Genomic DNA, 27,645 nt, shown 5'->3' on the forward strand with positions numbered 1-27,645 from the left:
TTCTTTGAACCTTTTCAAGTGCCACTATATCTTTTTTGAGATAAGGAGACCAGAACTGAATGCAATACTCAAAGTGAAGTTGAACCATTGAGCGATCTAGAGGCATTATAACATTCTTAGTCTTGTTTACCATCCCTTTTCTAATAATTCCTAACATCATCTTTGCTTTCTTGGCTGCTGCCACACATTGGCAGAAGGTTTCAGGGTATTGTCCACAATGACACCCAGATTTATTTCTTGAACTCTCTGTGGACCATCTTCCAGAAGAGGCTAAGAGTTTGACTGGCGATATGGCAGTGAGGGAGCGGTGTCACACCTGGCAGAGTGTAATGAAATCGACGACGACATAAATCAGCTGCAGGTCAGGCCTCGGGTTGATTATTTGCAAAGCGTAACTCTTGAATGGACTGGGAAAACATGAACAATTGTTGCTGCTGTGCATTTAGCATTTTTGAGCATATTTGCGTTGTGTGGCAGTGTTGTATTTGTATGCTTTGGGGATAGGGACAGAAGGGAGGGATTAGTATTTGTGAAGTGTTGTGGGGGTTTGGATATGAAGATGAGTGATATGCACGTTGGGAGGAAGAGGGGATTAGGAACCTGAGCAACCTTGCCAGAGGGGTGACCCTTTTTCCTGCAGGGGCCTCTAGCCATAATATGGGCTGGGGAGCAGTATTTGGGGGTGGGGGTGGGGATGGGGGGTCGAAGGGGAGGGAGTTTGGTTTCTGGGAGGATTAGTTTCTGAGAGGGGGGTTGGTGGGGTTACTGATAGGTGAATGGTGTACCACACTCAAGTTGAGATGGATACTTTGCAGGTGAGCCTTCGAGGATGAGTAGTGCGGATGGTGGCTGGGGCATGCGCATCTTTCTACTTCACAGGATCAATTTGTGCACAGACTCTGGGGTTTGGGCACTCATGGTAAAGATAGTCACATGGAATGTGGGAGGTATTAACACCCATTAAGAGATCAAAAATCTTGAGAACATAAGAATTGCCGCTGCTGGTCCATCGTGCCCAGCAGTCCACTCACGCAGCGGCCCTATTTGAGTCTAGCCTGACTTGCGTAAGTTCCGTTCCAGTAGGAACTTATCCAACCTTGTCTTGAATCCCTGAAGGGTGCTTTCCCCTATAACAGCGCTGCTATAGGAAACACATTTGGATAGCCAGGAGCAAACAAAGCTAAAACGGTTGTGGGTAGGAGAGGGTGTTGCTGTGGATGCAGTGGGGAAGAAAAATGGGGTGGCAATTCTGTTCCGGAAAGAGGTGGTTGATAATCTTCAGGTACTGGAAGCAGACCAGGCTGGCCAATATGTAATTTGTCAAGGGACTATAGCTCGTCAACAGCTGAGGTTCTGCTGCCTATATGCCACAAATGTTTATGAAGAGCACTTTTATTCCCACCTCACTATGTTGCTATAAGGAGATTATGCACTTACCCTGGTAAGCTCTTTTCCAGTAGATAGTTGAGACATTCTTGACCAGGGCTGCCCAATTCCGGTCCTCGAGATCTACTAGCAGGCCAAGTCTTCAGGATATCTACAATGAACATGCATGGGAGAGATTTGCATATCAAGAAGGCAGTGCAGGCAAATCTCTCTAATGCATATTCATGGTGGATATCCTGAAAATCTGGCCTGCCAGGACCCCAAGACACAAAAAAGCTATTCCAGCTACTAAAAGTTCTCATAGACACCATACCCTACATAGCCAACAGCAACTCCACCCCTCCTTCAGCCACCCTCTTAGCCACATACTTCAAAAACAAGATCGCAACATCAGAGCCACGTTCAACGGAACCCCCTCACACATAGAGACCTCATTTCCCCCTACAGAAAAAGAACCAGTCGCAGCAGATAGAACTTGGTCCCATTTCGCACCTATACAATGGTCAGACTTCAACAATCTATACAATAAATACAGCCACGCAGCCTGTGACCTCAACCATTGCCCTCCATACCTACTGAAAACCTGAAGTACATTATTCCATTCCCTGCTTCTACAATGGATACAATCTTTACTATTAGAGGGTCATTTCCCACAAGAATTCAGCGAAATCATCATAACTCCGATATTGAAAGACTCCAAGGGAACAACGGACCAAACATCCAACTACAGACCCATAGCATCAATCCCACTGTACATCAAGCTGATGGAAGGCCTCGTAGCCAAAACCTTAACCTCATACCTAGACAAACACAACTTACTCCACCCCACACAATCTGGCTTCAAAACCAACCACAGCACAGAGACCCTACTAGGAACACTAATGGACACTGCCAGACAAAACCTCTGTACAGGCAAGAAAATCCTGCTCATACAACTAGACCAGTGTTCTCCCCAGGGCCTTTCAGCCGGGCGCTCCACCCAGATAATTTAGAAGACCGCCCAGCTGTAATCTCGATCGCAATCTTGCTGCTGCTGCCGCCTTCTGCTCAACATTTTTTTAAAAAACCTTCTCGCCGGCTTGGAGATTTACTGGGCTGACTCGGCACAGCCTGAATCACAGGAGCCTGACTTTTTTTTTTTTTTAGTTTTTAACGCCAGCAAGCGACTTGAACCCATGCTCCGGGGCTCTAACATGTACATGCTGCTTCCCTTCTCTTCCCTCCGAAACCGGAAGTCACGTCCCGAGGGGGGAAGATAAGGGAAGTCGGCATGTACACGCCCTGGAGCATGGGTTCGCTATAGGAGACAGGTCAGCTTACAACTTGCTCTTGCTTGCTTCGGTCTTTCCTCGCTGCCGGGTCCTGCCTACTTTCTGTTTCTGTGAAGGCAGGACCCGGCAACGAAGAAGGTCCGAAGCAAGCAAGAGCTGCGAGTTATAAGCTTCCCTCTGTTGCTGACTTATGGAAGATAGGTCAAAGATGGAAGGAAACTTACAACTTTCCTTAGTCCAGCCCTGCACAACATGCGGCCCAAAACGGATCTCACTGCGGCCCGCGCCCGATATGGCTCTCACTCCGCTCTCCTTTGAAGATCAACTCAGGAGGCAAGATTTAGCCCGAGATCAGATGAACATTAAAGGGCATTTGAAGGCATCTCAGCAGATTTGTAACTGTATTGATTTAAATTTATCAATAGGAAATGGAAATAAGGCAATTTTGAGGGGGACTAAACCCCTTTCCTCAGGTCAGGACAGGATACCATAACAGCTGTATACTGTACTGTCTTGAAATAAGATTTGGCCTCTGAAAGCTAATTGAAAAATGGATTAGTCCAATAAAATGGTATTTTCATATTTCTCATTATTTTATTTTTATTTGTTAATTTGTAAAGTGGTGACTTATGTAGAAGTTTTTTTCAAATTTGCATCTACTGTCTATATTTTGCACAGTATTAGGGGACATGTGTCACTGTTTCTGTGGTGTTGCATTGTATGCAGAGTCTGGTTTCTTGGTTCAGTTTAACTTTTGTCTATATATTTCTATTTTTAGTTTGTGATTATTCTATATTGAGCGAGGGTGTATCTGTGTTCTGTGTGTATGAAAAGGACATGGCTTTCTGTTAGCATCGACAACAGGATCAATTGACTATGTAAGAACTGGTTTGTTTAGTTTTACAATGCGTGTGTTGGTGTTCTAGTGCTCACTGCAGTGTTTAAGATACTGCCTTTTCCTAGATGCACCCTTATTGTGTGACTCATGGATTATTACTAAAAATATCTTTTTTTATATAGAGGAGGGGGTTGTTAAAAAATGATTAGCACTGGCTGTCATATATACTAGGTACACCACTGGATTTAATGACCCTATTCTAACTTTACTGTTGACGTAGGTGTTGTCCCCCCTCAACACACAGACACACACATTATAAAGAATTAAATTAAAGTTGTATTATCATCAAGCAGCTTTCAAATGACATTATAAGCAAATAAAAATAAAATATTTTTAATACATTGCTAATTATTACCTGCATCTTTACCTATACTGTTTTGCCCTAGTTCTTACTTTGCACTATAGCAAAATAAAAAAGAAGCAGATAAAGATCAATTACATAGGTGCCCATCAAGGCTCAGTAACCTCTCCATAAATTATGTGGAAGGGGTCTGGAAGTGGGGATAGCATCTATTTCATATCCTCAGTGAGACCTCAGGAAGGAACCTAGTGATCAAAACATTATTAGAGGTGTTGTACAGCCATTTCTTGTATGACTGGATGAGCTATATTTATCTTTTTTTTGTTGTTGTTTAAATTCATGCAGAAATAAATGGTTAGATTGAACCTAAAGACTTCATTAACGCATTTCCCTTTTTTTAAACCTCTATTCCATTTGAAAGAGGGTGAATATCTAATTATTAAGAACATAAGAAACTGCCTCCGCTGAGTCAGACCAGAGGTCCATCGCGCCCAGCGGCCCGCTCCCGCGGTGGCCCATCAGGCCCATTGCCTGAGCAGTGGTCCTTGACTATTTTTATAACCTATCTCTACTCCTATCCCTATCCTTAATCCTTATCTGTACCCCCAATTCCCTTGTTCTCTAGGAACCTATCCAAACCTTCTTTGAAGCCATGTAACTTGTTCTGGCCTATCACAGCTTCTGGAAGTGCGTTCCACATATCCACCACCCTCTGGGTGAAAAAGTACTTCCTAGCGTTTGTTCTAAACCTGTCCTCTTTCAATTTCTCCGAGTGCCCCCTTGTACTTGTGCTTCCCCATAATCTGAAAAATCTGTCCCTGTCCACTTTTTCTATGCCCTTCAGGATCTTGAAGGTTTCTATCATGTCTCCTCTAAGTCATAAGAACATAAGAAGCGCCATCTCCGGATCAGACCTTCGGTCCATCAAGTCCGGCGATCCGCACACGCGGAGGCCCTGCTAGGTATACACCTGGCTTATTTTATAGCCAACCATATCTTTATATGCCTCTCTCAAGGAGATATGCATCTAGTTTGCTTTTGAAGCCTAGAACTGTCGATTCCGCAATAATCTCCCCTGGGAGAGTATTCCAGATGTCAACCACTCTCTGTGTGAAGCAGAACTTCCTGATATTAGTCCTGAACTTAACCCCCCTTAGCTTCATTTCATGTCCTCTTGTCCGTGTCAAATTGGACAATGTAAATAGTTTTTTCTGCTCTATTTTGTCGATTCCTTTCAGTATTTTGAAGGTTTCGATCATATCCCCACGCAGTCTCCTTTTCTCAAGGGAGAACAATCCCAGTGTTTTAAGTCGATCCTCATATTCCAGTTTCTCCATACCCTTCACTAGTTTAGTTGCTCATCTCTGCACCCTCTCCAGCAGTTTTATATCCTTCTTCAAGTAGGGAGACCAATGTTGGACGCAGTATTCCAAGTGGGGTCTGACCATTGCCCTATAAAGCGGCATTATAACTTTCTCCGATCTACTCGAGATTCCTTTCTTTATCATGCCCAACATTCTATTTGCCTTATTTGCCGCTGCCACGCATTGTGCCGACGGCTTCAGGGTCCTATCTATCAGTACACCCAGATCCCTTTCTTGTTCACTTTTTCCCAGAGTTGCACCTGACAGTCTCCGCTTCTCAAGGGAGAATAGCCCCAGCTTTTTTAGCCTGTCAGTATATGAGAGGTTTTCCATACCCTTTATCAGTTTAGTTGCTCTTCTCTGGACTCCCTCGAGTACTGCCATGTCTTTCTTGAGGTGCGGTGACCAATACTGGACACAGTACTCCAGATGTGGGCGCACCATTGCACGATAAAGTGGCAGGATGACTTCGTTCGTCCTGGCCGTGATGCCCTTCTTAATGATTCCAAGTATTTTGTTTGCTTTCCTTGAGGCTGTGGCGCATTGTGCCGATGCCTTCAGTGTTGTGTCCACCATTACTCCCAGGTCTCTTTCAAGGTTACTTACCCCCAGCAGTGATCCCCCCATTTTGTAGCTGAACATCGGGTTCTTTTTTCCTACATGTATGACCTTACACTTCCCTATGTTAAAGCTCATTTGCCACTTTTTGGCCCACTCTTCCAGTGTCGTCAGTTCCTTTTGGAGATTTTCGCAGTCTTCCGGTGTTTCAACCCTGCTGTATAGTTTGGTGTCGTCTGCAAATTTAATGACCTCGCATTTTGTTCCCGCCTCCAGGTCATTTATAAATATATTGAAAAGGAGCGGTCTCAACACCGACCCCTGCGGCACCCCGCTCGTGACCCATTTCCAATCTGAATAGTGACTCTTCACTCCAACCCTCTGTTTTCTGCCTGCCAGCCAGTTTTTGATCCATCGGTGGACCTCCCCTTGTACCCCGTGGTTCAATAGTTTCTTAAGCAGTCTTTCGTGTGGTACCTTGTCGAAGGCCTTTTGGAAGTCAAGGTAAATGATGTCTATGGGTTCCCCTTTATCCACCTGTCTGTTCACCCCTTCAAAGAAGTGTAATAAGTTAGTGAGGCATGACCTACCCTTGCAGAAGCCATGCTGACTTGATTTAAGCTGTCCATTGGTTTCGATGTGTTCACAGAATGCTGTCCTTGATCAGCGCTTCCATCATCTTTCCCGGACCGAGGTCAAGCTCACCGGCCTGTAGTTTCCCGGGTCGCCCCTCGAACCCTTCTTGAAGATTGGTGTGACATTTGCTATTTTCCAGTCCTCTGGGATCTCTCCAGTTTTTAAGGATAGGTTGCATATTTGTCGAAGTGGCTCTGCTATTTCGTTCCTCAGTTCCTTGAGTACTCTTGGGTGAAAGCCATCTGGACCTGGTGATTTGTTGCTCTTTAGCCTATCTGCCTGAGGACATCCTCTTGGCTTACCTCTAGTTGGGCCAGCTTATTTTCCTGATCTCCATTTACGATCTCTTCTGGCTCCAGAATATTCACTTTTAGAATTGGATACTTCTTAAATTTAGTAAAAATATTCTGGCACAAGTGTCAAAACTTAAAAAAGGAAGTCATATCGAGCATTGGAAAATAATAATTAACTAATAAAAATAGTGTACATTTAATTTTCCCCACTACCAAATTTCCCCGCCCGGCTACTTTTTCATGCCACCCGGCTGGAAAAAATTTCTGGTGAGAACACTGTAGACCTTTCTGCAGCCTTCGACCTGGTTGATCACGGCATTCTCATACAAACTCTAGACTCCATTGGAATCTCAGACAAGGTACTTTCATGGTTCAAAGGCTTCCTACAATTCAGAACCTACAGGGTTAAAACAATGCAAGAAAAATCAGAACTCTGGATCAACCCCTGCGAAGTTCCCCAGGGATCACAGCTATCACCTACACTATTCAATATATACATAGCCTCCCTCAGCTTCTACCTAGACAAACATGGCATAACCTCATACAGCTATGCAGATGGCATCACTATTCTCCTCCCCTTCAACCACCCAGAACCCACCATGACAAGCACAATACACAGAACACTCGAAACAGTAGCAACTTGGATGACAGAGCACAAATTAAAACTTAACCCTGACAAAACAAACTTCATCCTCCTAGAAAACAATAACACTCCTACCTTAACAAATCTAGTAATAAACTCAATCTCATACCCTATTCAACCCACACCAAAACTTCTGGGAGTACTATTTGACAGAGAATGTACCATGCAACCACAAATCAACAAAGTAATAAAAGCATCATTGGTCATCGACTTGGCAGCTTAACTTCAATGCTAAAAAATGCAAAGTGATGCACCTGGGTAAAAGAAATCTGTGCAGGACTTACACGTTAAATGGTGAGACCTTAGTTAGGACCACGGAAGAACGGGATTTAGGAGTAATCATTAGTGATGACATGAAAACTGCCAATCAGGTGGAAAAGGCTTCCTCTAAGGCAAGGCAAATGATGGGTTGTATCCGTAGAGGTTTTATCAGCAGGATGCCAGAGGTCATAATGCCACTGTACAGATCCATGGTGAGACCTCATTTGGAATATTGTGTTCAATTCTGGAGACCACATTAACGGAAAGATGTGCTGAGAATGGAGTCAGTTCAGCGGATGGCCACCAGGTTGGTCTCGGGGCTCAAAGATCTTCCGTATGAAGTAAGGCTGAATAAATTGCAGCTGTACTCACTTGAAGAACGAAGAGAGAGAGAGGGGACATGATCGAGACATTTAAATATATCAAGGGTCGTATCGAGGTGGAAGAGGATATCTTCCGTCTTATAGGACCTTCTTCCACCAGAGGGCATCCGCTGAAAATCAGGGGAGGGAAATTTCATGGTGACTCCAGAAAGTATTTCTTCACTGAGAGGGTGGTCGATCATTGGAATGAACTCCCACGGCAGGTGATTGAGGCCAACAGCGTGTCAGATTTCAAAAATAAATGGGATATTCATGTCGGATCTCTAATGAGGTAAGGGCAGGGGGTGGTGAGCAAAATCAAGGAGAAGGGTCAATAGAGTGGGCAGACTTGATGGGCTTTGGCCCTTTTCTGCCGTCATTTTTCTATGTTTCTATGACCATGAGAAATCTAAGACAAATCCGAAAATTCTTCGACAGGAAACAATTCCTACTTTTGGTACAATCCCTTATCTTTGGACTAATAGACTACTGCAACATACTATACCTCCCATGTACAGCGACCATGATAAAACAATTACAAACTATACAAAATACAGTACTAAGGCTCATCTACTCATTGAAAAAATATGACCACATCACAGAAGCTTACCATGACTCTTACTGGCTCCCAATACAAGCAAGAGTACCGTATTTTCACGCATATAACGCACGCGTTATACGTGTTTTTACAAACTGTGCATAACCTTGCGCGGTATACGCGTGAGCGCGCTATATAAATTTTTTTTTACATAGTTCCCCCTCCCGAGTTCCCCCCCTCCGCACGCACTCCCACCCGCACCCCCACCCTGAAGGACCGCTCGCACCCCAATCAGAATAGGCCCGGGAGCCTTAGGTCCCTCCTGGGGGCGGGGCCTTGGGCACATGGTCGGGTTGGGCCCATGTGTCTCAGGCCCCGCCCCCAGGGGGGACCTAAGGCTCCCGGACCTATTCTGATTGGCCCAGGCGCCTTAGGCCCCACCAGTAGGCGGAGCTTTGGGACGGATGGGCCAATCCGGCCTCATTCTGTCGTTGGCTGCCTGCCGGACAGGCGGGTTTGGCGCCCGTCTGTCCGGCCAACTACACAAAGGTACGGGGAAGGGGGGTGGGGGTGTCGTGGGGGTCGGCCAGGGGGGTCGTGGGTTGGCTGGGGGGGGCAGTCAGAGGTTCTTGGGGGGAGGGCGGTCGTTGGGGGGAGGGGGGTTTGCGTCGAGGGCAGGAGGGCCTGGGATCCCTCCTGCCGTAATGTAGTGCGGGGTGGGGGTAGGGGGTCGCCGTGGCTAGGAGGGTTTGGGCTCCCTCCTGGCCCGATATTGTCGGGGAGTTGGGGAGTCAGCGGGGCAAGAGGGCTTGGGCTCCCTTTTGCCCCGATCGTGTCGGGGGGGCAAGAGGGCTTGAGCTCCCTCTTGCCCCGATCATGTCGGGGGTGCCGCAGTTGGCTGGGGCAAGAGGGCTTGAGCTCCCTCTTGCCCCGATCGTGTCGGGGGTGCCGCGGTTGGCTGGGGCAAGAGGGCTTGAGCTCCCTCTTGCCCCGATCGTGTCGGGGAGTCGGTGGGGCAAGAGGGATTGACGTTAGAGAAAGGGCGAACCGCTGGAAGAGGAAGCAGCGCAGGCGCAGGGCTCACGGAAGGGCCGGGACCGCCAAGAGAAAGCAGCAGGACACCGGTAGGAGCTTCTACATGATGGGGGGGGGGGGTCGGGAGGCTGTGGGGGTGCGAGCGGTCCTGCGGGGGGGGGGGGGTGAATCAGACGTCGAGGGGGGGGGGGCATCAGGCTTTCAGGGTGGAGACAGGACTTCAAGGGGAAGAGGAGAGTCGGGGTGGCCAGAGGAGAGTCGGGGTGGGAGAAAGGAGAGTCGGGCAGCATGCGCGGTATACGGGTGTGCGCGGTATATAAAAATTTCTTTACATAAATTTGTGTTTTCCGCGCGCTATACCCGTGTGCGCGTTTTACATGGGTGCGCGTTATCTACGTGAAAATACGGTACACTTCAAATTCTACTGCCTACTATTCAAAGCTATTAACGGAGAAAGCCTAACCTACTGGAAAAGCCGACTAACTCAATCCTCCTCATCCAGGCACAGGAGAACCCACTCACTTTTCACACACCCACCATCCAAAAATGTCAAACGAAGAAAACTATATGACAACCTAATAGTCACCAAAGCAGCTAAACTGGACAGACAAATCACCATTTTGTTGTCATCGACCACAGATTACAAAACTTTCAAGATACTAAAACCCTACTCTTCAAAAAATACATAAAACCTATCTAATACGACCAGTTCCTACCTAAACCCCACCTACACACACTACACCTACCTAAACCCCACCTACCCACACTACACCCTTAATATACTCTAATATGCTTCTAACTACTCAACTAATGCTAAAACGCCTCTATTTACTCAAGACTTACCACCTTAAGATCTCGACAACTCTTTGGTAATTCTTATTACCCAACATTTATCACCTTAATATCTCGACAACTCTTAGGTAATTCTTATGTAACTCTTAGGACATCTCTTATGCTATTCCTGTAAACTTTTATGTAATCTCTGACAAACTTTTATGTAATCCGCCTTGAACCGCAAGGTATTGGCGGAATAGAAATCACTAATGGAATGGAATTGGGAGGCCGTGGAAAATCACCAACAACAGTGGAACTGCCAAGATACACCTACAGTGAGAGAGGAGCACCTGGAAGACAATCACAAGGATGGAATAGGTGACACAGCAACGAGACCTGGAAACAGCGGTGGGAACTCACAGGAAGATGAGTCTGGTGCAAGCCAACGCCAGGATGAGGGAAGATGGAAGTGTAGAGAGGACATGGACCTACGGCTGGAGAGATGGATATACACTGCGGACATTGACCTGCGGCTAGAGAGACAAGAGAAGATAGAGAGGACAACAATCATCGTGGGGGACTCCATCATCCGACAAGTTGACAGCCACATAGCAGGAGGAAGAAAGGATCTGCTGGTGACCTACCTATCAGGAGTCAAGGTAGAAGATATAGTGAGTATCATCAACAGGATAATCTACAGCGCAGAAGAGGGAGATACGGTGGTGTTGATCCACGTGGGGACAAACAATGCGAGCAACAGGAACCACAGCAGGGAAGCTCTGAAGGACCAGTTGCGGATACTAGGAAGGAAGCTGAAGACCAGAACGCCGAGGGTAGCATTCTCGGAGATCCTGCCGATACCCAGGGCCGATGAGAAGAGGCAGACGGAGCTGCAAGCAGTCAACGCATGGATTAGGCGCTGGAGTGAGGAAGAAGAATTCCACTTTATGCGCAACTGGACGATGTTCTGGGGAAAGAGCAAGCTATACAAGAAGGATGGACTCCAACTCAGCAGAGACAGAACGGGGCTACTTGTAAGCAACACCAAGCGAGAAATTGAGAAGTTTATAAACTAGGAAGAAGGGGAAAGCCAACAGTTGACCAAGAATCGATGGTTCGGGAAATGGTATACCCAGAGGATACCATGCAGGAAGATTAAGGGGAAGACTCACCGGATCATAGGCAAGATAGAAATCCTGACGGATCTAAAGGGACACAGGAGGGAATAAAATGAAAGAAAGTAACAGGACGCAAACTCAAGTGTATGTACATGAACGCAAGAAGGTTAAGGAATAATATAGGAGAAATGGAAGCTATGGCACAAAAAGATAACCTTGACATCATTGGCATCATGGAAACATGGTGGAACGAGGAAAATGGCTGGGACACAGTGCTACCGGGATACAAGCTATACCGCAGAGACAGAGTAGGACAAAAAGGTGGAGGTATTGCCCTATACATCAAAGAGGGAATAGAGTCTACCGGAGCGAACACGCCGGAAATGAAAAATAAGGTAGAGTCTCTATGGGCCAAAATTCCAGGAATGGAAACGAAGACCGGCATCTACTAACGACCCCCAGGGCAATCCGACGAAACTGATAGAGAAATGACGGACGAAATTAAACGCAACTGCAAGGGAGGCAACGCAGTTATCATGGGCGACTTCAATTATGCGGGAATAGACTGGAACCTAGGCACCTTTAGCTCCAGTAGGGAGACCAAGTTTCTGGATGCTATAGGTGATCGTTTCCTGGAACAACTTGACAAGGAAAATACGAGAGGAAATGCAATTCTGGACTTAATTCTAAATGGACTACGAGGACCGGTGCAAGGTGTAGAAGTAGAAGGGGGGCTAGGAAGCAGTAATCACAATATGATCCACTTCAACTTGGACACAGAGGCAAAACAATGATCCATAACGACGGCTATGGAACTGAACTTTGAAAATTAAATTATGAAGGGATAAGATTCATGGTGGGAAAGAAGATTAAGAAGAGGATAAGCACTGTAAAAACGCTAGAGCAAGCATGGTCCCCTTTTAAGGACAGTCACCAAAGCGAAAAATCTATATATACCGCGTATCAACAAGGGATCCAAGAGAAAAAGAACAAGGAACCGGCGTGGCTCACTAGAGGTTAAAAAAGCGATCAAAGACAAAAAACCTTGGTTAAGGAATGGAAAAGATCAAAAACGGATGAAAACTGGAATAAGCACAAACAACATCAACGCAGGTGCCATAAGGCAGTAAAAGTGGCAAAAAGAGACTACGAGGAAAAAATAGCCAAGGAGGTGAAAAACTTCAAGCCATTCTTTCGATATATTAAAGGGAAACGACCCACGAAGGAAGCAGTGGGACTGTTGGATGACTAAGGAATAAAGGGAGTGCAAAGGAATTCAAAGCAATCGCCGACAGACTGAACACATTTTTTGCATCTGTATTTACCAAAGAGGATATACACAGCATACCGGAACCCATCAGGCTATATGCTGGAAACGAAAACAGAAAACTGACAGGGTTTACAGTCTAGAAGAGGTATACAGGCAGATCGATAGGCTTAAGAGCAATAAATCCCCGGGACCGGATGGCATCCATCCGAGGGTCATCAAGGAACTGAAAGGGACCATAGCTGAACTGCTTCAACTAATAGCCAATCTGTCAATCAAAACAGGAAAGATTCCAGAGGACTGGAAGGTGGTGAATGTTACGCCGATCTTCAAAAAAGGTTCGAGGAGAGACCCGGACTACAGACCGGTGAGCCTGACCTCGGTACTGGGAAAGATGGTAGAGGCGCTGATAAAGGATCGCTTCATTGATCACCTTGACGGACACGGTCTGAAGAGGACCAGCCAGCACAGTTTCAGCAAAGGCATATCTTCTTTGACAAACTTGCTGCACTTCTTCGAGGGAGTAAACAGACAGATAGACAAGGGACCCAGTCGACATTGTATATCTGGACTTTCAGAAGGCGTTTGACAATGTTCCACATGAACGACTACTTTGGAAAATTGCAAGCCATGGAAACGAGGGAGAAATACTCACGTGGATTAAAAACTGGCTGGAGCATAGGAAACAGAGAGTGGGGCTAAATGGGCAGTACTCAGACTGGAAGAGCGTCACCAGTGGGGTGCCGCAGGGCTCGGTGCTTGGACCCGTGCTCTTCAACATCTTTATAAATGATCTAGACATAGGTACGACGAGCGAGGTGATTAAATTTGTGGAGTTATTCAGAGTAGTGAAGACACAGGGGGATTGCGAAGATCTACAATGTGACATAGTCAGGCTCAAGGAATGGGCATCGACATGGCAGATGAGGTTCAACGTGGATAAGTGTAAAGTGATGCATGTCGGTAACAAAAATCTCAAGCACGAATACAGGATGTTTGGGGTGGTACTTGGAGATACCTCCCAGGAAAGGGACTTGGGAGTTCTGATCGACAAGTCGATGAAGCTGTCTATGCAATGTGTGGCGGCTGCAAAAAGGGCGAACAGAATGCTAGGAATGATAAAGAAGGGGATCACGAACAGATCAGAGAACGTTATCAAGCCGCTGTACCGGGCCATGGTGCGCCCTCACCTGGAGTACTGCGTACAGCACTGGTTGCCGTACATGAAGGACACGGTACTACTCGAGAAGGTCCAGAGAAGAGCAACTAAGATGGTTAAGGGGTTGGAGGAGTTGCCGTACAGCGAAAGATTAGAGAAACTGGGCCTCTTCTCCCTCGAACAGAGGAGATTGAGAGGGGAAATGATCAAAACATTCAAGGTACTGAAGGGGATAGACTTAGTAGATTAGGACAAGTTGTTCACCCTCTCCAAGGTAGGGAGAACGAGAGGGCACTCTTTAAAGTTGAAAGGGGATAGATTCCGTACAAACGTAAGGAAGTTCTTCTTCACCCAGAGAGTAGTGGAAAACTGGAATGCTCTCCTGGAGGCTGTCATAGGGGAAAACACCCTCCAGGGATTCAAGACAAAGTTAGACAAGTTCCTACTGAACAAGGACATACGCTGGTTGGGCTAGTATCAGTTAGGGCGCTAGTCTTTGACCAAAAGGGCCGCCATGTGAGCGGACTGCTGGGCATAATGGACCACTGGTCTGACCCAGCAGCGGCATTTCTTATGTTCTTACCTTGGGTTTTGTCCAGGTACTAGTGACCTGGATTGGCCACCAGGCTTGATGGACCATTGGTCTGACCCAGTAATGTTGTTCTTATGTTCTTATAAATGATTAACGTAGGCTTGGGCAATCCATTGCTTATTCCCGAGGACAAGCTGCATGGAACCTGCAAGGTACTTGTGACCTGAATTAGACATTATTGGAAACAGAACACCTATCTTGGAGGACTTTTTGTGTGATTTAGTATGGCATTTCTTATGTGTCTTAACCACAGTGGTCAATTCATTCTCTTCCCATGTTAACATACACGACACAAAGATGTTTTGTTACTTCAATCTTTTGTACTGTTGGCTTTTCGTTGACATAGTTACACATACATGGCTTAGAAATAATGGTTGAGTGTGTGTGTCTGTGTCCGGGGAAGGGGGTGATATTAAAAGGTAATGTCATGCTCTCTTTGGTTAATATCAATCAATTAAGAAGCTTTCATTGTTACTTGGTACAAACATCCATTACCTGGAAACCCGCTGATTTTGAGATTTCATCTTCAATTTGGGATTCAGGTACCAGTTGCTTCAGTTTTTCTATCTGCTCCTTCTGCTCCCTGATTAGACGTCATACAAAATCAAGAGAAAGAATGTGATGGCTAATGATATACAACTCAGGGACAACCTCCCCATCTCCATGCAAGTCTCTCTCAGGCATACTCATTGATAATTTGCTAAAAATCCAACTGGTTGGAGGTCCATAAGGATAAGTTGGGACCTAAAGTTCAGAAGTTAACCTCCATGCAAAAGTTTTGCCCAGAACAAAAGTTACTGCTCTTAAGCCATTCACTGTGGAGTCCCCAAAATGTGTGATTTCTTTAAATTCATAATTAAAATTTACTACCCTTATGAAAAAACAATGAATGTAAGATACTTTACAAAAACCCAGAAACTAAACAGTAAAACAATAAAAGTTAAAGGAAATTAACTAAAGCATATTATCTAAATAGATCAATGAAAAGAACAAATGTGACGATCTGCCCTAAATAATCTTAAAGAAATTTATGGCCTGTTTTACAAAGCTGCGCTAGCGGCTACCATGCGGCAACAGCCCCGAAGCCCTTTAAATCTCTATGGGCTTGGGGCCATTACTGCGCTGTAGCCACTAGCGCAGCTTTGTAAAACATCTTAGTTTTCCAAACTGTGCTAAAAAAAAAAAAAAAAAAAAATTAAATTTGCGAGGTAGAAATGGATGATCTCAACCTTTAAAAGTGTTCCCTAGATTTTATTTAAATGATAATGTATAGGGAGTATCAATGTCTGGCTCAGGAAAAGAGAATGTAAGACTATAATCCATTTGGAAATGGGGCTGTCTAATGTTGTAAACATCAAAAAGTCCAACAGGACAGAAAACCCATGGGTATAAAACAGTACAAAAGTAAGTGGGAACGGACAATAAACACTCCACTGAAGATCACTGATGTAAAATCAACTCGTCTATTTCATAAAAGGACACAAGCAGAAGTTGTGGACCCGACACAGCACTGTGTTTCAAAAATGCTTCCATAGCGATTTTGGTTACTCTGGCATGTTAGTTGGACCGAGCTTTGTTTTATCCCAGACCTGTCATCTGTGAACATATACGCCACAGTGACTCCTGATGCAGGCGTTCCTCAGACGCCGAAAATACAGTGCTGTGTTGGGTCTACAGCTTCTGCTTGTGTCCTTTTATGAAACAGACAAGTTGGTTTTACATCAGTGATCTTCAGTGTTCATTGTCTTTTCCCACTTCCTTTTGGCTGTCTAATATTGAACATAAATGCTAAGGAAAATTAAATTAACTTAAAAGGTACACCCATTTATAGAGTAAATTATTAATTAATTTACCGTAGTATTTTCAACTCTTGAGCAGCCTTTAGGATTATTTCATGCTGCCTCTGGCTAAGAATCATCATTCCAGTCATTGACGATGGCTCAGAGTTGATATTAGTCTCTCTCTCAGATAAAGTTGATGGATGCACAAGGGCACCTTGTGTTTGCATTGACAATGGGTCTTGCTGGCCATCAAGGGGTGGCAATCTTTCTCTTATTTCATTTGGAGATTGATACCATCGATCTTCTAATGACTTCCTATCCCAACACACTTTCTCTGACAAGTAATCTCGATCTTGGTCTTCTCGATGCTCATCAAGCCTTTCTGGATACTCACGAATTCTAAGCTCTCCCCTTTCTCTAAAGTCTCTATCAAATAGGTCTCTTTCATCTCTCAAGTGATCTTCATGATATACATCCAAAGGTGGAAGGGGTGGGAGTGGTGGTAAGGATGAAAGTGGGGAGAGAGGTCGAAGAGGTGAAAGAGGTCTGAGAGGTGACAAAGGTCGAAGGGGTGGCAAAGGTGGGAGTGGAGGATAATCCTGGTCCCGAAGGAAATCGCGATCGTCTTGTGATCGAATACAGTCTCTTCCAAGATCTAAATCATAAAAGTCATAAGGTCTTCCAAATCTGTCCAAGTTCCTTTCATGTTCCCTATCTCTGTTTCTCTCCCGAGCCCTCTCCAACTCATCCCACCACGGATCTTTTCGGTCAATTTCAGATGGTGTAGTTGAAGCTAATGAATGAAGTGGGTGTCTCTCATCTCTACTGTAAAGTTCCAAGGAGTCACCCCGAAAATCTAAATCACGGTGTCGCCAATATCGATCTCTTTCCCAATCATTCAACCTCTCTCTTTCCAAAGGAAGGTCACTTCTTCCTCGAATATCCAAAGAAAGCTCAACTGGGACTCTTGCTTCCCCATGGCGCCATGGAGGCAAGGGGGGAATCATTTCAGGACCATCTCCAATCAGAGGTCTTTCTTCCAAGTCATTGCCTCTATCATTCTGAAGTCTCAGGGGGCTCCTGTCACGGAACCCCAGCCTGGGGGGGCTCCTTTCACGGAACCCCAGCCTGGGGGGGCTCCTGTCACGAAAACCCAGCCTGGGGGGGCTCCTGTCACGAAAACCCAGCCTGGGAGGGCTCCTGTCAAGAAAACCCAGCCTGGGGGGGCTCCTGTCAAGAAATCCCAGCCTGGGGGGGCTCCTGTCAAGAAAACCCAGCCTGGGGGGGCTCCTGTCAAGAAAACCCAGCCTGGGGGGGCTCCTGTCAAGAAAACCCAGCCTGGGGGGGCTCCTGTCAAGAAAACCCAGCCTGGGGGGGCTCCTGTCAAGGACATCAGATCTCAGAGGGCTCCTGTCACGAACACCAGGTCTTGGAGGGCTCCTTTCACGACTGTTTTCCGATCTTCCACGCCCCCTACCACGACTGGTTTGTTGTCTCCCACGGCCTCTACCCCGGTTGTTTTCTGTCTGGTCTGGTTTTATAGGGCATTTTTCCTGATTGCTGCCTGGTCTCATGGGACCCTTCTCCTGCCCAGTCGTTGATCTTAAGGGCCCTGTGTCTTGTTTATCTGTTTGGGTCACATTAGTATCTTTTGATTTTATATTTTTATTTTCTGCTGGTGAAGATAGTACTTTTGTCGGTCCTTTAGAAACTACTGTAGATTGTGCTGTTGGGGCTACAGAGGTAGCTGAAACTACCTTCTTGCCTGAAGTACTTAGCTGTTTTTCAGTAGGTTTAGCTTCTTTCTTTTCAGCATCATGGTAACTCTGGCTCTGCTCAGGAAAACCTGAAGCATCTCCCTTTTCAGGTTTGGATATATCCAACTGAGACTTTTTCAAATCCTTGTCTAGATGTGCAGAGTCAGTAAGCTTTGAAGCTGTACCTGTCTCAAGGATAGATGACTGTGGAATATTGTGCGACATATGCTGACTGACAGGCTTATCCATAACAGGTTCTTTTTTCATTGCCACAGATTCTTTAAGTGGCTGCTCTTGTTGAACAGGACGTGGAGGCCCTTTCCACTGTAATCCACCTGGAGGACCATCATCATCTAAGTTACCAAGTGGACTGTTAAAACGTGTTCCTGACATTAAGGCTCGGGGTCCAGTTACCCACATTCTTGAAGCAGGACCATCAAATCGCTGACTTTCAAACTGTGATCTTGGGCCATCAAACCGTGGGCGCTCCATGCGGGGGCCATCAAACCGTGGGCGCTCCATGCGGGGGCCATCAAACCGTGGGCGCTCCAAAAGGGGTCCGCTAAACCGTGGGCGCTCCAAGAGAGGGCTGCTAAACCGCGGGCGCTCCAAAAGGGGGCCGCCAAACCGCGGGCGCTCCAAAAGGGGGCCACCAAACCGCGGGCGCTCCAAAAGGGGGCCGCCAAACCGCCCCTGCTCCATGGGGGACCCGCCAAACCGTCCCTGCTCCATGGGGGACCCGCCAAACCGCCCCTGCTCCATAGGGGACCCGCCAAACCGCCCCTGCTCCATAGGGGACCCGCCAAACCGCCCCTGCTCCATAGGGGACCCGCCAAACCGCCCCTGCTCCATAGGGAACATGCCAAATCCAGGGCGCTCCATGAGGGGCCCTCCGGGCCGTGGCTGCTCCATGCGGGGTCCTCCAGGCCGTAGCTGCTCCATGCGGGGTGCCTCCAAGTTGCTGCTGCTCCATGCGAGGCCCTCCGGGACGTGGCTGCTCCATGCGGGGCCCTCCGGGACGTGGCTGCTCCATGCGGGGCCCTCCAGGACGCGGCTGCTCCATGCGGGGCCCCCCAGGACATGGATGCTCCATGCGGGGCCCCCCAGGACGCGGAAGCTCCATGCGGGGCCCCCCAGGACGCGGAAGCTCCATGCGGGGCCCCCCGGGACGTGGCTGCTCCACAGGTAATTCATCAGGCTTTGGCTGCTCCACGGATGATCCATCAGGTCGTGGCTGCTCCACAGGTGACTTATCAGGTCGTGGCTGCTCTACAGATGATACATCAGACCGCGGCTGCTTCACAGATGACATATCAGACCGCAGCTGCTCCACAGATATTTCAGGCCGCAGCTGCTTCACATGTGTCCCATCAAGCTGTGGCTTCTCCACTGTCAAACTTTCAGGATACTGTTTCCCGAGTCCTGATCCTTCAAATTTTTTTGATGTATTTTCATATCCTGATAGTGCTGTTTTTGGAGATTCATCAGATCTGCATGGGAGAAAAATCAAATTCATTTTAGAATATAAAGTAGAAAAAGAGCAAGAAGAAAATTCAACAATTTTGTTAATTTGGTGCCTTCATTTCTTAGCTTTGTTATCACATAATATATTATACAGTTATACCTTACTTTCAGAGTATTATTTTTTTTTAATTAAATCTTTATTCATTTTTAATCTTTCAACAAGTGTACAAATTAAAACCATACATAGTCTTGAAAACATCACTTGTAAATCTATCAAGAAAAACAACAATTGTATATATATAAACCCATAACCCACCCCCTCCCCATTATTATTATTAATATACACAATATTAGAACCCTTCTCCCTCTCTATTATTCGTGGAGTATATTTCAATTTTATTTTATTTTTTTTACTTTCAGAGTATTAAATGACACTAGCCTAAGCCTGGACTTGACAAATCCCAGGTGCCAGGTCACCAAAGTACCTAAAATTGAATCTTAGTGACCAGGATTTTGTGCTTTTGAATTGTTTTGAAAGAAAGAGGTATTGCTGTACCCCTGTGCATAGAGTGAAGCAACTTGTAGAGTTGAGGACCTTCAGAACTAGCACTAGAGTTCTGAGAGAGTAAGTTAAGCTTGCAGTATGGAGGAGACTTGTAGGGACCCAGACACTGGATTGTGGGTTAAGCTAAAATGACATTATCCTCAGATATATCATTGAAAAAGTCACCAATGCGGGTTATGGGTGGGGATATGGGAGTCACTGCCTTCTGCTACCACATGAAGGGACTTAGTAAGCGTTCCTTCTGTAAACACAGAATGGAAAAACAGTCTTAGTAAATTAGTCAAGCCTTAGCTAACTATGAGTTTTCATCATAACAAGGTAGTCCTTTGAACTCATCACAAGATTTTATACACAGCGGTAATGCCTTCCCTTATGGGGCACGTTGGACCTCTTTCATCTTTGGCAGTTGCATATTGAGTGTGTGAAGAATTAATGCTTTCTCCGTTTGCAGCAGCAGTAGCAGCCCATTGGAGGCCTTAGAGTGGGACTGGGGATTTTAAGATTAGTTTTTTTGCAAATATCTTGACACTTACCTCACCTACAAGAGGAAGGTAACATAATCATTACCCCAATTATTAAAAATATCAAAGAACCATTCTCCTTACCATCAAATTATAGACCAGTCGCATCCATTCCTTTTTATTTTTATAAAAATCATGGAGAGTTTGGTTCAAATTCAATAAAAAAAATATCTGGAGCAACATTCCTTACTACACAATTCTCAGACAAGTTTCAGAACCCATTTCAGCATGGAGATGGTGCTAGCTACACTATTGGATTATCTAAATAATTTGCTGAGTAAGGGTAGAAGCACTGTGATTCTTCAATTTGATTTAAGCAGCGCCTTTGACTTGGTAGATTACACCAAATTATTAGAATGTCTAGATGTTCTAGGAATCCAAGGTAATGTTCTTTCGTGGTTTAAAGGCTTTCTTAAATCCAGATTAAACCAGGTTAGATTTAATATCATGTCCTCTACTATTTGGAGAAATCCCTGTGGTGTCCCTCAGGATCTAATGTGTATCTTTCATCGTTGGGCTTCAAACTGAGTGACCTAAGCACAAAACTGTTCAGCTATGCTGATGATATCACGATTATCATTCCTGAGGACTAACGAGTGGCTACAGGGATGGTGTCGGGATATGAACTTTGGATTCCTGAACCATGGAGAGGCACTACAGGGACTTCAGGGACCAGACGGACTCCATCTGACCAGTAGAGGTAAGTACGTTTTCAGACACCGACTAGCCCGCCTGCTTCGCAGGGCTTTAAACTAGGTAAGTCGGGGGAGGGTACCCACTCACATACCAGAGCAGCAAGTAACTATTCTGATGAGATGAGTCAAAGCTCAGAGGTAAGTACCCACACTACAAACAGTTCTCTAGGGGTCACACCAACTCAGGTAGAAAAAAATCTCAAAGGGATTTAGCAAACAGAAAGAGTGGAGGGCTATGTACGTTAATGCACACAGTTTAGGCAATAAAATTCTAGAATTAGAGACTGAAATAAGGAATGCAGACCTAGACGTGGCGGCGATATCCGAAACTTGGCTAACAGACTCTCATGGGTGGGATATGGTAATACCGGGTTATAACTTACTTCGTCGGGACAGAGAGAGCAGGTTAGGTGGTGGGGTAGCACTATATATTAAAGAGGACATCAAAACCACCAAGATTACAGATGTCAAATACACAGGGGAATCCCTCTGGGTAAACCTGGCAAGAGGCAGAGAGAAGTGCCTGTATCTTGGTGTGGTGTACAGACCCCCTAGACAACTGGATGACATGGACACAGACTTAATTGAAGACATTGAGAATATCACTCTAAGGGGAGACACTGTAATACTTGGAGACTTCAATATGCCTGATGCAGACTGGAGCACACTTTCAGCGACAACCAGCGCTAGTAGGAGGCTGTTAAACTCCATAAAGGGAGCCCGTCTCAAACAAATGGTGATGGAGCCCACTAGGGCCCAGGTAATCCTTGACCTGGTACTCACCAATGGGGAAAGCGTCTCAGAGGTCTCAGTAGGAGATACGTTAGCCTCCAGCGACCACAACACAGTATGGTTTAATCTTAGGAAGGGCTTCCCTAGATCACACACGAAAATAAAAGTACTCAATTTCCGCGGCACAGACTTCGCACGCATGGGAGATTTCGTCCATCGGACGCTGCAGGACCAAGTGGAGACTGATGATGTAGAAGCTAAGTGGTTAACACTGAAATCAACCATACATGAAGCAACTAGCCGCTACATAAAATCGGTAAATAAACGACAAAGAAACAATAAACCCCAATGGTTCACCGCAGAGATCTCGCACCTTGTTAAGGAGAAGAAAAAAGCATTTCTTTCATACAAGCATACGGAAACAAGAGAAGCTATCATGGAATATAGGACCAGATCTACAGCGGCCAAAACAGCAATTAGGGAGGCCAAACTTTGTGTGGAAAAAACTCTAGCAAAGAACATTAAGAAGAGGGACAAATCCTTCTTCAGGTATATTAGTGATAGGAAAAAGAACACAGACGGGATAATACGCCTTAACAAACCGGATGGGAATTACGTGGAAGCAGATTCAGATAAAGCTGAACTACTGAACGAATACTTCTGCTCGGTCTTCACTTGCGAGGCACCAGGACATGGTCCTCGGTTAGAGGCTAAGTCAAATGCGGACGACCCGTTTCAGAATTTTGAATTCACACCTGGTGAAGTTTACAGCGAACTGGCAAGACTAAAGGTAAATAAAGCCATGGGTCCAGACAATCTGCACCCAAGAGTGCTCAAAGAGTTGTGCGATGTCCTGGCGATCCCACTAGCCGCACTCTTCAATCTCTCCCTAAACACAGGGAGAGTACCCTTGGATTGGAAAACAGCCAACGTCATTCCTCTGCACAAAAAGGGTTGCAGGGCAGAGGCTGTGAATTACAGACCGGTGAGTCTCACATCAATAGTGTGTAAACTCATGGAAACTTTAATTAAACGCAAATTAGACACGATCCTGTATGAGGGAAATCTACAGGATCCCAATCAACATGGATTCACCAAGGGTAGGTCCTGCCAATCCAATCTCATCAGCTTCTTTGACTGGGTGACAAGGAAGCTAGACTTGGGAGAGTCTATGGACATCGTGTACCTGGATTTCAGTAAAGCATTTGATAGCGTCCCACACCGCAGGCTATTGAACAAAATGAAATCGATGGGGTTAGGAGAAACACTCACTACTTGGGTCAAGGATTGGCTAAGCGGAAGACTTCAAAGGGTAATGGTTAACAGTACCCTCTCTAAAACATCAGAGGTGACCAGCGGAGTACCGCAGGGTTCAGTCCTGGGCCCACTCCTTTTCAACATATTCATAGGGGATCTGACTCAGGGGCTTCAGGGTAAAATAACATTATTCGCCGATGATGCTAAACTATGCAATACAGTAAGTGAATGTAATTTACAGGATAGTATGACACAGGACCTGCTTACATTGGAAAGATGGTCCTCGACCTGGCAACTGAGCTTCAACGCTGGGAAATGTAAGGTTATGCACCTCGGTAACGGTAATCCATGCAGAAACTACATCTTGAATGGGGAAACTTTAACTAGTACTTCGGCGGAACGAGACCTAGGAGTGATCATCAGTGCAGACATGAAAACTGCCAATCAAGTGGAGAAGGCTTCATCTAAAGCAAGGCAAATGTTGGGATGTATCAGTAGAAGCTTTGTCAGCAGGAAGCCTGAAGTCATGATGCCATTGTACAGAGCCATGGTGAGACCTCATCTGGAATACTGTGTACAATTCTGGAGACCTCATTACCGTAAGGATGTGCTCAGAATCGAGTCGGTTCAACGGATGGCCACCAGGAGGATCTTGGGTCTCAAAGGTCTCTCATATGAGGAGAGACTAAACAAACTACAGCTTTACACTCTAGAGGAACGTAGGGAGAGGGGAGACATGATTGAGACATTTAAATACATCACAGGACGTATCGAGGTGGAAGATGATATCTTCATTCTCAGGGGACCCTCTGCCACCAGAGGGCATCCGCTCAAACTCAGGGGCGGGAAATTTCGTGGCGACATAAGGAAGTACTTCTTCACAGAAAGAGTGGTTGACCGATGGAATGAGCTTCCAGCGCAGGTGATCGAGGCCAATAGCGTGTTGGACTTCAAGAATAAATGGGATACATATGTGGGATCCCTACGAGGGTCAGAGGAGGAAAGAGGGGATCCCTACGAGGGTCAGAGGAGGAAAGAGGGGATCCCTAAGAGAGTCAATCTGACTAAATAGTCACTGGGTATAGACTTAAGAGGAAGGGACAGTACGGTGGGCAGACTTGATGGGCTATAGCCCTTTTCTGCCGTCATCTTCTATGTTTCTATGTTTCTAACTCTATCCCATAGTACTCATATTATTGAGTCTGTGTTGAAATTGATGGATTTATGAATGTCGGAATTCAAATTGAATCACAATTAGTCAATTCTTTTTGACTTCATCTCAAAAAATTCACCATGAACCATCAATTATGATAAACTAAACACTATATACGGTATGCTCAACGATTAAAATACTGGGAGTTGTCTTTGATCAGTATTTAACTATGAAAATCAGATTGATGCCGTGGTCTTTTATTTATTTATTTAGATTTATATCCCGTTCTCCCAGTAGCTCAGAACGGTCTACAAGTAAACATACACAGTAGAAGTAGTTAGGCAAATAAATGTGCAATAGGTTTAGATGCTTGGACATACAAGATTGTGCAGTATTTATCAGGCTACAGACAATTTTTCAGAGTACAGACAATTTATCAGAGTACAGACTAAGAGAGGACTATACTGAAATTTAGGAGAAGTTAAATAGGGGAGAGAAGAGAGAGGTGGGGTTTAAGGGGGGGTGTAGACTGAGGGAGACCTTTAGTTGAAGAGGAGGGTCTTTACCATTTTACGGAATGTCAATAAAGAGTTCTGTTGCCTGAGTTGGGGGGGGAGTTTATTCCAGAGATGTGGGATGAAGTGGCTGTAGGATCGTTTGCGGGCAGTTTCTGAGAGGAGGGACCTTCCAGGGGGAATGCATAGGCGTATTTCCGATTTTGAGCGGAGGGTGCGAGTGGGGGTGTAGATGGGAAGCTTAGATTTTATGTAGGAGGGGGTGGTGGTCCAAAAGAGATATTATACCCTATGGAAGTTGCGTACTATTAGATCATATTTTGAGGTTCCTGCTTTCAAACTTTTGGTTCAGACGCTATTGCTGAGTCTTCTTGACTACTGCAATATCGTTTAATTAACAAGTACCACAAAAAATATGGTCAGACTGAGATTAATTCAAAATATGGCTGTTAGATTCATATATTGGCTTGAAGAAATATGATCGTGTGACCCCGTTTTATCGTGAGCTGCATTGGCTTCCCGTCGAGGCTCGCATTATTTTCAAACTGTGCTGTCTCTGTTATAAAGTTGTCTTTGGTTTAGCCCCGCTTTATCTAGCCGACAGATTTCTTGTAGCATCAAATAAGAACAGCATAAGATCACATGCCCTCGTCATCTTTCCACCTGTTAAGGGATGTAAAAACAAGAAATATCTTGATCATATGCTTTCGTACCGAGCAGCCTTTCATGACAAAGACTTTTGATTCTTGCTGATTACATCTTGTTCGTACGAACATTTCAGAAATCAGTTGAAAATCTCTCTCTTCTCAAAATATCTGACTGATTGGACTTCATTGTATTTTATCCATTTCATTTTATAATCTTTTGTACACCGCACTGAACTTATGGTTATGCAGTCTAGAAATCCGATGTTATGTTATTACCCTACCAAAATTTGAACAGGAAATGGAGGTTAATACAAGTACAATGGAAATCTTATTCTTAATTCGGAAGAGTCTCTTCTGCGCTTGAAAATGTCGCCTCTCCCTTTCAATGGGTACAATCTAGCTTGAAATATTTAGGAATCTTGATTACAGCAACATTTCATGAGCATTGTACGGCTAATTATCCCAAGTTAAAGAGGATTTGCAGAGATAGACAGGGTTAACACTCGCATGGTTTGAAGTGCTGTGAACAAGGCTGCCCTGTGAACTAAAAGCTAAGTTGCTCAGCATTTCATATTCTGCTCTTTTCACTGTTTTTCAGCATTACATCTGCTTAATTTCTCTTCTCCTTCTCCCCGTTTCTTACTTAAAAAAAACAAAAAAATAAACCCTTCTCTTTCCTCTGTTAAATCTCATTTCCTCTTCCTTTTCATATGAATAACGGTAAGACTTATATTAACTCTAATTAAATCCTGGTGCCTATGGCACAGGGTGACTAAAGTAGGGAAAATCCTGATATAAAGCCTGTGTTTTACGGTAGCCACTGATTTGGTATAGAGTCTGCATTTCTGTTTAAAATCCTGTGTTTTAGGGTAGCCACTAATTTGGTAAAGAGCCTGCATTTTTGTTTAAAATCTTGTGCTTTAGGGTAGCCACTGATCTGGTATAGAGAATGGATTTCTGACTTACTAGTTTTCAGCCATTGTTTTCTGCTGATTAGGTGTAGAAGGGAGGGGCTCTGATTTACTACTAAGGTTAACTGCATTATCTTTGGGACAGTGCTGTGAACAAGTCTGCCCTGTAAACTTCTAAAAGCTAAGTTACTCAGCATTTCATATTCTGCTCTTTTCACTGCTTTCAGCATTATACCTGCTTAATTTCTCTTCTCCTCCTCCCTGTTTCTTACTTAAAAAACAACAAAAAAATAAACCCTTCTCTTTCCTCTGTTAAATCTTATTTCCTCTTTCCCTTTCCCTTCATAGGAATAAGGTAAGACTTATAGTCCCACCAACCCCAGGGACCACTATTCATATATAGAGACCCATATAATCAGGACTACTCAATTCAAGTCACTTCACAACCAATCAAGATGACCTTTATTCTATGCAATCACTGTGGTGCTTTAATTCCAAGACATACTATTTGGAGGCTTAAGGCTTGCCCCATCTGTCTCCAACTTGCTAGTATTAAGGAGGAGCTCTGCAAACTTAAACAGGAATTGAATACAATTAATGCAGCTTCCATCACTCCACAAAATCATACCAACTTACCACCTCTACCTCAAAGAATAAAACAGCCCAGGAATAAATGGGTCACAGTAGGCTCAGGAAGACTGCGACATGTAACACAGAAACATCCACTTTCACAGATATTACCTCTACAGAATTCCTTCGCTCCACTGCGATACTTAAGAAAACAGAAGGGAGGTGCGACTGGAACCAATGAAGGTAACACAAGAGAACAAGTGCACCCTAAGCACAAATAAAAAAGCCAAAAACAGAAAACTATTACTGTTGGGGGGATACCATCATCAGAGGCATTAACCTTGGAACACAAGGCGAGGAGACCAAAATAGTGAAATGTCTTCCAGGATCCTCAGCTACCAGGAGTTCCAGGCAAATACTGACTATAATTAAGGAAGAAACTAAGGATTTTAACACTGATGTTGTAATCCATCTGGGAACAAATGACCTGCCCAACAACTCCACACTTGCAGCACAGAAAACTTTTCGGGAGCTTGGTGAGGGCTTGAAACCTTTTGTAAAGACTTTACCTTTTTCTGAATACTGCCTGCACATGGAAAGGGAGAGCAAAGAGTGAAAAAC

General features: G+C 45.1%; 1 protein-coding gene across 1 annotated transcript in view; it reads right to left on the minus strand.

The window, feature by feature from the left end:
• The window catches only part of YLPM1 (YLP motif containing 1), a 500,153-nt gene that overhangs the window by 299,233 nt on the left and 173,275 nt on the right, over positions 1-27,645 (minus strand). Inside the window, 3 exon segments of the mRNA XM_033952197.1 lie at positions 14,952-15,039; positions 16,310-18,609; positions 18,611-19,484. Coding sequence (XP_033808088.1) covers positions 14,952-15,039; positions 16,310-18,609; positions 18,611-19,484 — 3,262 coding nt within the window.

This window comes from Geotrypetes seraphini, chromosome 7 (assembly GCF_902459505.1).
Source record: "Geotrypetes seraphini chromosome 7, aGeoSer1.1, whole genome shotgun sequence".
Taxonomy (NCBI): Eukaryota; Metazoa; Chordata; class Amphibia; order Gymnophiona; family Dermophiidae; genus Geotrypetes; species Geotrypetes seraphini.